Source organism: Physeter macrocephalus, chromosome 13 (genome assembly GCF_002837175.3).
Source record: "Physeter macrocephalus isolate SW-GA chromosome 13, ASM283717v5, whole genome shotgun sequence".
Classification (NCBI taxonomy): Eukaryota; Metazoa; Chordata; class Mammalia; order Artiodactyla; family Physeteridae; genus Physeter; species Physeter macrocephalus.
Window position 1 is genome coordinate 82,312,051 of NC_041226.1, and position 12,263 is coordinate 82,324,313.

The 12,263-nt window shown below is 67.7% G+C and overlaps 1 protein-coding gene across 5 annotated transcripts; it reads left to right on the forward strand.

Annotated features, from left to right (window-relative positions):
• Window positions 1-2,958: 2,958 nt before the first annotated feature.
• On the forward strand, window positions 2,959-12,025 carry NSMF (NMDA receptor synaptonuclear signaling and neuronal migration factor). 5 transcript variants are annotated; one of them, XM_024126062.3, is made up of 15 exons: window positions 2,998-3,301; window positions 3,693-3,754; window positions 4,443-4,946; window positions 6,158-6,233; window positions 7,398-7,466; window positions 8,338-8,390; window positions 8,786-8,875; window positions 9,423-9,547; window positions 9,671-9,754; window positions 9,846-9,879; window positions 9,965-10,035; window positions 10,182-10,261; window positions 10,403-10,505; window positions 10,724-10,799; window positions 10,884-12,025. In XM_024126062.3, exons 1-15 carry the CDS (start codon window positions 3,231-3,233, stop codon window positions 10,979-10,981), a joined length of 1,596 nt encoding a protein of 531 aa, XP_023981830.1. In that variant the 5' UTR covers window positions 2,998-3,230; the 3' UTR covers window positions 10,982-12,025. The 5 variants fall into 5 exon arrangements, with proteins under 5 accessions (XP_028353587.1, XP_028353584.1, XP_023981830.1 ...); XM_028497783.2 differs by lacking the exon at window positions 8,786-8,875 and having other exon boundaries at window positions 2,991-3,301; XM_024126063.3 differs by lacking the exon at window positions 7,398-7,466 and having other exon boundaries at window positions 3,000-3,301.
• Window positions 12,026-12,263: the final 238 nt, after the last annotated feature.

Below are 12,263 nucleotides of genomic sequence, written 5' to 3' on the forward strand. Positions count from 1 at the left end.
AAACCCTCACCCCCATCCCCCCACTCTCAGCGCCTCTCAGGCAGGCTCTGCCCCCAGCCCTGGCTCCACCCCCACTTCCCCCAGCTCTGACCCGTCACCCCAGCCATGCTCCCACCTGGGGCTCTGCGTACCTGTCCCCATCGGTGACCAGGCCACCTCCTCCCCAGCGGATGTGGCCAGGTCAGTGGGGGCAAAGGTGGTGACTGCCATTGACATGGGCAGCCGGGATGAGACAGACCTCACCAACTACGGGGGTGCGCTCTCCGGGTGGTGGCTGCTGTGGAAGCGCTGGAATCCCTTGGCCACGAAGGTCAAGGTGGGGGTCCAGCCCTGCCTACCCCAGCTGCTCCTCCCCACATCCTGGCGCCTGTGTCCCTGAGACCCTGAGATGGACAGGGAGGGGGTGCATTTTCCAGGCTCTGGGTCCAGGAGGGTGGTGGTCACTCACTCACCATCCTGGGACCAGCTCTGGGAAAGGAGCCAGGCCTAAAGGCTCTCCACACCCCAGGACCCCTGGCTGGGTGCCCAGCCTCCCCCCAGGCCTAGCAGAAGTAGCCTCCCCTTGGGGGGAGGGGAGGGGAAGGAAGGGCCAGGGCAGGAGACTCAGTGTCTGTGCCCAGATGGAGGCCAAGGGCCACGTGGGGACAGGAGAGCCACACTCAGGGGCTGTGACATGGCAGGTGTTGGACATGGCGGAGATCCAGACGCGCCTGGCCTATGTGTGCTGCGTCCGGTAGCTGGAGATGGTGAAGAGCAGCGACTGCTGCGAGTACCTGCACCCCCCCATCGACAGCTACGGCACCCTGGACTTCGGCAAGTTCGACGAGATCTGCGTGAGTGTCCAGGCTGGCTGCCCCTCCCAGGCCTCCCTGCTCTCGCGTCCCGGTCACGGGGTTCCCAGTGTGTGTGCAGGAGGTGGGGTACCAGCACGGCCGGACAGTGTTTGACATCCGGGGTCGCAGTGGCGTGCTGGAGAAGATGCTGCAGGACCGGCGGGAGACGAGCAAGGTGAAGGCGTGCAATGTGAGTGCCTGAGTTGGCGCCCCTCGTTCCGCTCCCACTCCTGTGACCCGTCCTCTGCTGCCCAGTCCAAAGGAGAGGCAGGGCTCCCTGCAGCCAGCAGCACGTTGGCACACCCTCTCAACTGCTGAGGCCTGCAGGTTCCCTTGCCCCGGGCAGGGGCAGCAGCCGTGGGGGGCTGTCTCTTGGCCTCTGCCCCCGTTTGACTCTCCACCCTTGAAGTGCTCACGTGGGAGAGGATGTCACTGTGGGTGGGGGGCTGCTCAGGACTCTGCCTGTCATCCATGCCCCACCCGCACTCCAGGGCTAGGACCACAGAGGGTCATAGAGAGGGTGGGGCCAGCTGCGGTCAGGGGCTTGGCCAGATGTCTCCTTCGCCTCTGCCCCCCAGGTGCTCACCTGCCCCAACGCCTCCTGCACGGACCTCGCCGAGATTGTATCACGTATCGAGCCTGCCAAGGTGGCTGCAGCGGACGGTGAGTTGGACCCCGGGCCATATGCCCACACAGCTGAGGATGGTAGTGGCAATGTCCCCTCCTGACACTCTCAATAAGCCGCCCTGGCCACCAGGCTCCCTCTAGCAGCCCCTGGACCTGGTAGGCTGCATATGGGGACCCATGCCGGCCCCTGCCCCTGCTCTCAAGAGGATACGTGCATGGCCCTGCTGTCTGCCCAGATGATTCTGATTACCAGACCGAACACGAGGAGGTGCTGCTGGGCGGCCCCAAGGACTTCCAGAGTGCCCCAGCCGACCTGGGCTCCGACCCGGCGAGCTGCCCGGACACTCTGTGCTCCCCAGCTGAGCTGCCAGCTGCTCCCTCCCTGCTGCCCTCCTGGCTTGCCCCCACCTTGACCTTGACCGTGTTCGGTTTGCTTCCAGGCGGACGAGCCCTCGCTTCGGCATCGGCACTCCCGTCTGGCTTCGCCCGAACCATCCCAGGACTCCACATCCCCCCTGGCTCTGTGACCAAGATGGGTAGAGGGCTCTGCTCTGATGCACCCTGAAGCCAGCACCTCCTGTGGGTGGGTTTCAGAGAACCAGCTGGCGCAGCTCCTGCAGCTCTTCCCCAGCCTGCCAGGGAGACCCTGCTGGGGCCCAGGGCCCTGCCGGCCGGTGTTGGAGTGTCTGGGGCCTCTCTGCGCTGGCCGCTCCTGGTGGGGCACTGGGTCCTGGCATCCCCTGCACACACAGCAGTCCTGGGGGGCTGTGTCGGCCCCTGCGGGCCCCCTGAGGCCTCTGAGATGTCAGAGCCCCTGATGCTTCTGCTTAGCCTGTCAATAAAGGTAGATCTGATTGTGTGGGACATGTGGTCCCTGTGCCGAGGTCCCCGGGGCAGGGGGCAGCACCAAGATGGGCAGCCCCACAGTCCTGAGGCTGCAGGGGGGAGTGGTCACCATGTGGGGACCCCAAGACCCCAAGCCAGGCAGGCAGGACACCCAAGGTCTGGGGTGCAGCTGGAATCCCCCCAAACCAAGGATGAGGCCCTCCCGAGCTCTCAGGCATTGTTTCCATTCTGTACACACAAGAGTCTTCCCTAAGATGATGCCCGCACCTTACTTCTCAGATCGTTAAATAGCACCAGGGGGGTCCTTTTGTACAAAAAAGGAGACCTGTCAGCTCTATGACTTTGGAGTCCACGATCCCTGCAGGTCTCGGAGCAGGGCACGTGGGTCTGCGAGAGCAGGGAGACCCTTGACCGGAGGGCCCAGGACCCTGTGGTCAGGGGACCGCGGGCCTCGGTTTCCCAGCTCCAGAGGCAGCGCTGAAAAGGCGGAGAGACGGTTGGTCCCGCCCCCTGCCGCTCAACCCGGCCCCCTGGCCCCCCACGCCCCGCCCACTGTCGCCGTGGTGGGCGGGGCTTCAGCCTAGTCCCTTCTGGGCCCCGCCCGGCTCTGACGTTACGGTGGGCGGAGCCTTCCTCGCCCTGCCGTGGCTGTGGACGGCCCGGCCCCAGCCCTGACGTAACGGGGGCGGCCCCGCCGAGCCCCGCCCCTGCCCTGACGTCGCGGTGGGCGGAGCGCCACCCCCGGGCCTGGCAGTGCTGTTTGGTGCGGCCGGGTGCGCGGAGGGATCGGCACGGCCATGCGGGTCCCGAACCCGAGCCCGAACCCGAGCCCGAGCCCGATCTCCGGCGCGGCGCGGCTCCCCCGACGGAGGCGACGGGCGCGGGGCGCGCTCTGAGGCCTGGGGATGCGCCGCCGCCTCGACCATGGGCGCCGTCGCCTCCCGGAGGAGGGCGCTGCGGAGCGAGGCCATGTCCTCGGTGGCGGCCAAAGTGCGGTGAGTGCGGCGGACCGACCGCCGGGGCCAGCGCCGCCCCCGCCCCCGCAGCGTGCTCGCAGCCGGCGCCCCGCCCCCACCTCCGTGCGGCTCCCTTCCCTGAGGCTGCGGTGGGCGAGCTGCACGACCTCACGACCCTCACACACACTGGGTGGCAGGGGCTGGATGGAGAGCAGACCTGGGCCCCGCCTGCAGGTCCGGCCAAGGTGCACCGACACCCAAGGGTCGCCGAACTGCGACCTGCCAGCCCTGGGCATTCTGAGGTGGGATAGGAGTGCTTGCTGGGGGTGACCCCTGAGCCCTCCCTTGCTGGCGCCGAGGGCCTGCGTGGGGTGGGGACGCCAGGGTGGGTGGTGTGCACTGACGGCGCACCCCGCTGTCCACCCCTCAGAGCAGCCCGAGCGTTTGGCGAGTACCTGTCCCAGAGTCACCCCGAGAACCGAAACGGTGCAGGTAAGGGCACGTGAGGCAGTGCCGGGACGGGGGTCGGGACGCGGGTCGGGACGGGGGTCGGGACGGGGGTCGGGACGGGGCCCACCCACAGCCCCCCAACCTAGGCGAGGGGATGCTGTCTCCTGTCCAGGTCAGGCCCAGCCCTTGCGCACTGTGGGGTGTGAGCAGGCAGCTAGTGCCCTGCTAGGCTGGCTTCCTCACGCCCCGTGCCCCGCCTGGCCCAGAGCCCCAGGAGGAGCTCCGAGTCACTCATCACCATGGCACCCACCCAGCTTGGGCCGTTGGCATGGCAACAGGCCTCCTGGCACCCCCAGGACTGGCACCACTGTCTCTGGGGGCCAGCTGGTGGGGGGGAGGGGAGAAGTTGGCACTGGGCACACGGGCGTGGTGGCAGGCTGGGAGGTGGCCTGCTTGTTTCTGCCCCCCCCCCACCGCCCCCATCTCCCACAGGTAGCACAGCCTGTCGCCCACACGCACGTAAGAGGGACTGGGGGCCCCGACAGGCGTGAGACGTGAACCTCTAGGGGGAGTGCGCAGCTCAGAAATACCTCTTCTGAAGTCATCAGGGCCCAGGGTTCGGTCAGTGGGCCAGGCACCCGCTGGGTGTTCATTCCCTGCCTTCAGAACACCCGGAGACTGGGAGGGCAGGGCCAGCAGGCCGCAAGCTCACCTGGTTCCTCTCCCCCAGACCACCTGCTGGCTGACGCCTACTCTGGCCACGACGGGTCCCCTGAGATGCAGCCTGCCCCCCAGAACAAGCGCCGCCTCTCCCTCATCTCCAACGGCCGCTATGAGGGCAGCCTCCCGGAGGAGGCCGTCAGTGGGAAGCCGGCCGGCGAGGGCCCCCAGCCCCGTGTGTACACCATCTCCGGGGAGCCGGCCCTGCTGCCCGGCCCGGAGGCCGAGGCCATCGAGCTGGCTGCGGTGAAGGGACCACAGCAGCGGGAGCGGCACCCCCACCACCACAGCCATCGGCCCCTGCGCGCCAGCCCGGGCGGCAGCCGCGAGGACGTCAGCAGAGCCTGCCAGAGCTGGGCAGGCAGCCGCCAGGGCTCCAAGGAATGTCCCGGCTGCGCCCAGCTCGCCCCCAGTCCTTCCCCTCAGGCCTTTGGGCCGGACCAGCCGCCTCTGCCTGAGGCCACGAGCCGCCGCAAGAAGCTGGAGAGGATGTACAGCGTTGACCGCGTGTCTGGTGAGGGGGCTCGCTGGGGGCCTGGGCAGCTTCAGGCAGGATGCTGGTGCTGGGGTCGGCCAGCAGCAAGCACTGTGAGGCTTGGGCAGAGCAGGGTACCCAGGTCACGGCCTGCAGCTGGCGACCTGCCGCCACATCCCGTGCCCCACCTCAGGCCTCACGGTCGGCTTTAGCCTTGCCAGCACCACATCGTCGGAGGAGTACTTCCCCGAGGAGGGGGCCTGGGAGGGTCTTAAGGGTTGAGCAGGCAGAAAACCTGGCTGAACGGGAAGATGGGGCTGCCTCCAGGGAGTCCTGGGGAACAGTCCCTGCCCTGGGGCCCACTCACCAAGGGAGGTGCCCGATTGCCTGGGCCCGGCCAGCTGGTGGGGCCCTCCCCAGGATGGTCGCGCTGCGCCGGCGGCTGCGGAGCCCCGGAGGCCTGCTGTCGGCAAGAGGCCTCCCTGGGACATTCAAGTGGCCCCATGCTTCCTGGCTCTGAGGCTGTCATCTCCTGAGAGCAGGATTCTACCTAGCAGACCTGGCACGTGCTCTCAGGGCACCTCTTGGGCCTCCAAATCAGCAACCCAGCTGGGCCTCAGGGCACAGGCCTGGGGTGTGGGCCGTTCACCTCCACGACCTCATGCTTCGCTGGTGCACCCAGGCCAGGGGCTGGGACAGGGGTCAGGGAAGAAGGTAGAGTGACCTTCACCCACTCTGTCTGTGGCTATCGGGGCCCTGGGAAGGGGCGGTCTCCACGCCCGGTGAGGGCCTCCACCTCGCACTCCAAGAAGGGTCTGGGGGAGGGGAGGTCCAACCAAGTGGATGCCAGAGTAGGCCGCAGAGAAGGCCCTGGAGACCCCAAGGAGAGGCTGCAGCCATTGTCCCTGCCTTTCCCCTCCTGCTTAAATGGAGACAAAGTCAGTCCTTTCCCTGGGCACCCTGGAGGCAGGCTGTGCTCTCAGAAGAACACGCGTCAGCTGTGGGTAGCAGAGGGCGAGCTAAGCAAAGACAAGTGTCACCAAGCCGCTGAGCTGCCGCGCCTTGAACAGCTGAGCGGACACCCGAGCCTGCTGGCCCTGCGGCGGCCTCTGACCCGGGGTGGGGCTGGGGAGCCCCAGTGCTTCTCCTCCACCGTCCGTGGCAGAAGCATCCCCTTCCCCGACAGGCGCGGGTAAAGACTTCAGGAGCCCCTGAGCCAGTCTAGTCACTGCTCCTTCGGTCTCTTCCAGATGACATCCCCATCCGTACCTGGTTCCCCAAGGAAAACCTCTTCAGTTTCCAGACAGCAACCACAGCTATGCAAGCGTGAGTCACGTCTGACGTGTGCTGGGCCCGGGCCGGGCGCCCTCTTCCTGGTGCTCGGGAATTACTGCCGGCTCCTCTCCCGGCCTCTGAGCCCACCTGCGTGGCTGCTTCTGAGCAGCCCGTGTGCCCCATTCCGCCAGCTCTGCCTGAATGTGTCAGTCTGAAGGCAGGCGGGCCTGGCTGCTCTTAACTCCCGCGGCCCCTCCCCCGCTGCCCTGCCCCTCACAGTCCCTCCAGGCCGTCCATCCTGTCCTGCGGGGACCTGGCTGGGGGCTGCAGCGGATGCAGTCACCAGCAGAGATGGTTCGCTGCCCCGTGTCCCCCAGCTCCGCCTTCACGCACGCCCCAAACAGCAGCCTACTTGTGTTTCGTGTGCACTGCAAGAGATCACCGCTTGGTCCCCTGGAGGGCATGCTCTTGACCTTCGCACAGCCGGGTGTTCTGTCGGGGCTTCCTTTCAGGGAGGGACCCTGCTGCAGTGTCCCCGATACCGAAGAAGCTGCCTCCTGCATATGCTACCCTGGGGAGCGCACCACCGCCCTCGGGCTGGCTGGGGGCCGCGACCTTCGCTGCTGGACCCAGGGTCGGCAGGGCACACTCAGGCCTCTGTGCAGCCTGACAAGGTCACAGCATCTGGTGGCCTGGGCCACGGTGACTTCCGCGTCTGCTGCCCTTTCAAGGGCTGGCCTGCGGCATAGCTGGCACCCTGCTGGTGCCTGGGGTGCCTGTGAGGGACCCTCCGGGTCAATGACAAGAAAAGAACTAACTGAAGGGTGGTTGGGGGTCTGAAGGTCTCTGCTCACTGTGTCTTCTCTCTCACGCTGCCCCTTCCCGCCTCGACTCTAGCATCTCGTAAGTACCATGTGGACCTCGAGCCTGAGGGCATGGCGGTTGTCCCTGGGAGACTCTCCCACCCCCAAGTAGGTTGGGGCAGGCCAGGGACCTGGGCCTTGACCACGAGGGCGTGCTGGGTCCCAGCGAGCGCCAAGGCTACAGCAGGGCCTGCGGGAACTGGGCCGAGGACAGGGCGAGGCAGGCCAGGACCTTCTGCCTGGCCCAGCGCCCTGGATGCCCCGCTGGGCCCTGTGCTCGGGCCTCTGTCCCCACGTCTCTGTCCCTCTTGCCTGCGGCCAAGGGCAGTGCTGACTCGTGGCGGTTTCCCAGGGTGTTCAGGGGCTACGCGGAGAGGAAGCGCCGGAAACGGGAGAATGATTCCGCGTCTGTAATCCAGAGGTAGGGCCTGCCAGCCACTCGCCACCAGGGTCCGTCTCTTGTCTGTGCTGGTCTAGCCTGGGCCCACCCAGCCCAGCAGACCTGATGGGGGAAGGGCGGTGGCGAACACTGGCCTGGCCCTGCTCTGGGGACGCGGCAGGCAGGAAAGGTCATGTGGCCTGAGCCCCTAGGCCTACATTTTGGGGGTACAGTGACAGCTGAACTGCAGCCAGCTGGCCCCCCTGTGCCTTTTTCTGGCCCTTGAAGCCCAGAGCAGTGGGGTCAGCAGCCAGGCTTACCCTCCCTAATCCCCACCCACCTCGGAGATGTGTCCAGGAAGCTTGTCTGTCTGTCCATCTTGGAAGTTGGGCTTTGGCAGGACACAAAGTTTGGGGTGAAGGAGACCTGCTTCTGAGGTGGCCCAGGGACCCAGCGGCAGGGGAGGGGGCATCTGCCAGCCCCAAACCCACCTCACGCTTGGGGACAGCTGTGCTGCCCTGGCCACCGTGTGCAGGAAGCAGGAGCCCTTGACCACGCGGGGAGGGAGGCTCCGGGGTTCAGAGTGCCTGGGCGCAGGAGAGAAGGGGAGCGCGGGCAGCGGCGGTGGGAGACCCGCGCGCGCAGGGTCCCGAGGGGGCGGTCCCGGGAGGGGGTGGGGCTGCAGGAGGAGGCTGGCTTACCGTGCCTTTGTGCTGGCGGCAAAGGGGGAGCCCGCCCGGGAGGAGACGGACTGGGTGGGATTTGCCTGTGGGAGAGCTGGGGGCGCCGGGAGGGCCTCCCTCACGGCAAGGGGCAATGTTGGGACGGTGGCCAGCAAGCAGTGGGGAGGGGAGCGCGTGGGACGGGGCGCCACCCTCGCGGCCCTCACCGGCCCCGGTGCTTCCGCCCCCAGGAACTTCCGCAAACACCTGCGCATGGTCGGCAGCCGGCGGGTGAAGGCCCAGAGTAAGGCCCGGGAGCGGCGCGGGCGGGCGGGGGCGCGCTCTTCTTGGCCGGCTGGGGCTTCGCGTGCTGCTCTCCGCGCCCCAAAGGCTCGCGTCCCCAGGCCCCGCTGCGGCCGCGCCGCGGCCCCGCGGGCACCTTCCCACTCCCAGGCTCCGCCCCGGGACAGGGCCCCGCCCCTGCACCCAGACTCCGCCCATGTCCACCCAGCAATGGCCTTGTCCGCTGTCGACCGTCCGCACTCCCCGCTCCCGCCCCTCCCGCCCCTCCCGCCGCAGTGGCGTCTTCCACTCTCCGGACCCCCTCACGGTCCCCACGTCCTCCCCAGCCAGCCCCTGTCCCTGTCCACCTCGTGTGGCTGCAGGCCCCGCCCCTAACGGGTTCTGCTTTCGCTGCAGCGTTCGCCGAGCGGCGCGAGCGGAGCTTCAGCCGGTCCTGGAGCGACCCCACCCCCATGAAAGCCGACACCTCCCACGACTCCCGAGACAGTAGGTGCCCGGCGGCGCAGGCCAGCACACCTCTCCCAGAGGCTCCCCTAGGCCCCCAGTCCTGCGCTCCCATCCCGGGGGGCGGCAGCTAGGCTTCTGCGCCTTTGCTGAACCTCAGTTTACCAGACTGGCGGGGGTGCTCCGGCACCTCCGATCTTCTGGGCAGGGGTAACTAAGGGCTGCGGCGTGCTGGCTGCCCTGGCCTGGTGCCACCCTCATGCCCGAAGCCTGAAGAGCAGTTCCAGACTCCTCCTTGGCCCGGGCGCCAGGCACGCCTGGCTGGAGCTGACCCTTGCCCTCCGGCTCCCCCTGGCCTTGCACCAGGGTCCACCGCCTGCCCAGTCAGGCTGGTGGCAGCCGCCAGTCTTGCCGGGCTGCTGGGGTCCTCAGCTTGGCTCTCTCCCCCACCCTGGGTTTCTCGCTGACCTGGAGGACCCTCCGGGACATGGCTTGCTGGCTCTGGCCTCCACCCAGCTCTGGGGGTTGCAGCCGGGACAGGAGGCGCTGCAGATGGTCCTCAGGCCCGGCGGCACATCCTGCCCTACAGGTAGTGACCTGCAGAGCTCACATTGCACCTTGGGCGAGGCCTTTGAGGACCTGGACTGGGAGACGGAGCGGGGCCTGGAGGCTGTAGCCTGTGACACTGAGGGCTTCGTGCCCCCCAAGGTCATGGTGAGGCCCCACACAGCTGTGGCAGGCTGCTCAGCAGTGGGGAGGGGGGGTCTCAGGGGGCCTCCTGCTGCCCACTGGCTCCGAGGCGGCCAGGGCGCTGAGTGGCCCCCCTGTTGTCCCCAGCTCATCTCCTCTAAAGTGCCCAAAGCTGAGTACATCCCCACCATCCTCCGCAGGGACGACCCCTCCATCATTCCCATCCTCTACGTGAGTGCCTGCCAGCCCCCGTCGCGGTGTCGGGTGGGGGGGTGCTGCCTGAGAAGGGCTCTGACGTGGGGCTGGCTTCCGTCTGCCCCAGGACCACGAGCACGCCACCTTCGAGGACATTCTGGGTAAGCGCTCCGCCCCCCCGCCCCCCCTCCCCGCCCTCTGGTCTCGGGGCTGCTGGGGGCGGCACTTACACCTCTGCCTCCGCAGAGGAGATAGAGAAGAAGCTGAACGTCTACCACAAGGGGGCCAAAATCTGGAAGATGCTGATTTTCTGCCAGGTAGGGCTCAGCCCTTCCTGCCCAGGGGTGGGGGGTGGAGGGTGCCACCTCCCTGGGCATGCACGTCTGCATCTGCACGGGTTGGGGCAGCGGTGGTCGGACACCTCCGGTGCGCGGCCCCATCGGCTAACTGCAGCCTCTCGCAGGGCGGCCCAGGACACCTGTACTTGCTCAAGAACAAGGTGGCCACCTTTGCCAAAGTGGAGAAGGAAGAGGACATGATCCAGTGAGCTGGGGGGGCCTGGGAGGCTGGGGAGCTGGAGGCGGCATCTGCTGGGGCACCGTGTCCCCGCAGTGCCTCCTGTGATGCCCCCTCGCACCTGGGGGTCGGGCTGGAGGCCACCTGTGACCACCCCTCCCCCGGCAGCTTCTGGAAACGGTTGAGCCGCCTGATGAGCAAAGTGAACCCGGAGCCGAACGTCATCCACGTCATGGGCTGCTACGTCCTGGGGAACCCCAACGGGGAGAAGGTAGGGGGCCCAGACCCCACAGCAGGCTGCAGACCCCAGACCTGTGAGGGGTTGATAGAACCCCCATTTCTCTCCAGGTTCCCTTTCCCTTCTCATCCTCCCGGACAAACCCCCATGCCTGGGCGTAGCCAGCTGGGGGGGTCCTGCTCCCCAGCCCCCCGTTCTCCTCATCTCTCTCTTCCCCCGCCCTGAGCTCATGGCCCACCCCCTCTTTTCAGCTGTTCCAGAACCTCAGGACCCTCATGACCCCTTACAGGGTCGCCTTCGAGTCCCCCCTGGAGCTGTCGGCCCAAGGTGAGTTGGCCGGGCCGGTCCCTAGTGGCGGGGCGGGCTCCGGGGGACGGTGGCCTGAGCCCCGGCCTCGCCCTCCTGCCTCAGGGAAGCAGATGATCGAGACCTACTTTGACTTCCGGCTGTACCGCCTGTGGAAGAGCCGCCAGCACTCGAAGCTGCTGGACTTGGAGGACGTCCTGTGAGGGGCGGGCCCACCACGTGGCCGCTTCCTCGGACCAGCGGCTGGGGCTGGGCCGCTGTGTGCTGCCCGGTACCTTGTGGGTCCTGGTCTTCACGGCCGCTTCAGGGCACCCTCAGACGTCGCTCAGGTTCCCCCCTAGGGGTCTGGTCCTCAAGGCATCCCGGGTCAAAGAGGTCCCAGCCCCCGCGCCCGGGAGGAGCCGCCGCGGCCGGCGGACGTTGACCGGGTCTCGGCCTCGCCCGGAGGCTGCAGCTCTCGGCGGCTCCTGTGCAGGTCGGAGAAATAAGTGCAATTTTCTACCACCCCTGAGACGATTCAGAGGGAAGCAGCGTTACTGGTTAACTAGTTAAGTGCTACGTTACCAGTCGCGGCGTAGACCACCCGGCTCAGCGTGTGTTCAGGACCTTGTCTGCCCCAGCGCCCCAGCCCTGCCGTATCTGATCACCAGCACCAGGGCGGCCCGCCTGCCCGGCCTGGCTGCCTCCCTGGCCGCGTCCCGGATCGTCTGCTCGCGTTGCTCTCGCCGCCCCTGCTTCCCTGACCTCGGCTGCGCCGGCTCGGCAGGGGTGCCTGGGCGGCAGCTGGGGGGCACACTTCCTTTCTCTCAGAGCGGGCGCTGGGTCGAGCCAGGCCCTGCCTGCTCCCCGGCCTCCCAGGCCCGCCCAGCTCCCTGCTGCCGTCCAGCTCAGCTTTTGGCGGCCGAGCTCTGAAGGCCTCTCCTAGTGCAGAGGCCTGGGGTCTTGGCGGGGCCTGCCGGGGCTGGTCCTGGTGGGTGAGAACCCTGCTGCACTCCACGTGGGGGCCTGGACCCTGCAGCCGGGGCCCGAGAGCTGGGCGGCCGGTGTGCTGTGGGCTCGAAGCCTGGCCCGCGGCCCAGTGGGCGAGCTCTCTTGTACATAGCTGGGGCTCGGGGGCTGGCCCCCCTTTGCAGAGCCTGGTCTGAGACACCTGGCTGTGCCCCCAGCCAAGGGGGGGCGGGGGCTTGTGCCGGGCTCTGAAAAATGTACGACCTCCCTTAGAGTGACCATTAAATCTGATCCTCTGCTGCGGCCGCCGCGTGGGTCTCCTCTCTCGGCACCCACCGTCCACTACCTCCCTGGGCCCCGAAGATTCTGGGCCCGCTGGTCTGAGGTTGTTGCTGTGGTGGCCGTCCGCACATGCTGGCCTGGACCGAGGGGCTGGAGCCGCTAGGCCTGCCCTGCCAAGGGCACACTCTGCGAGAGGTCTGGGGTTGGGGCTCCCGGGGGAAGTGTCTGGGAAAAGAGTAGGTCCTTGACACGGCT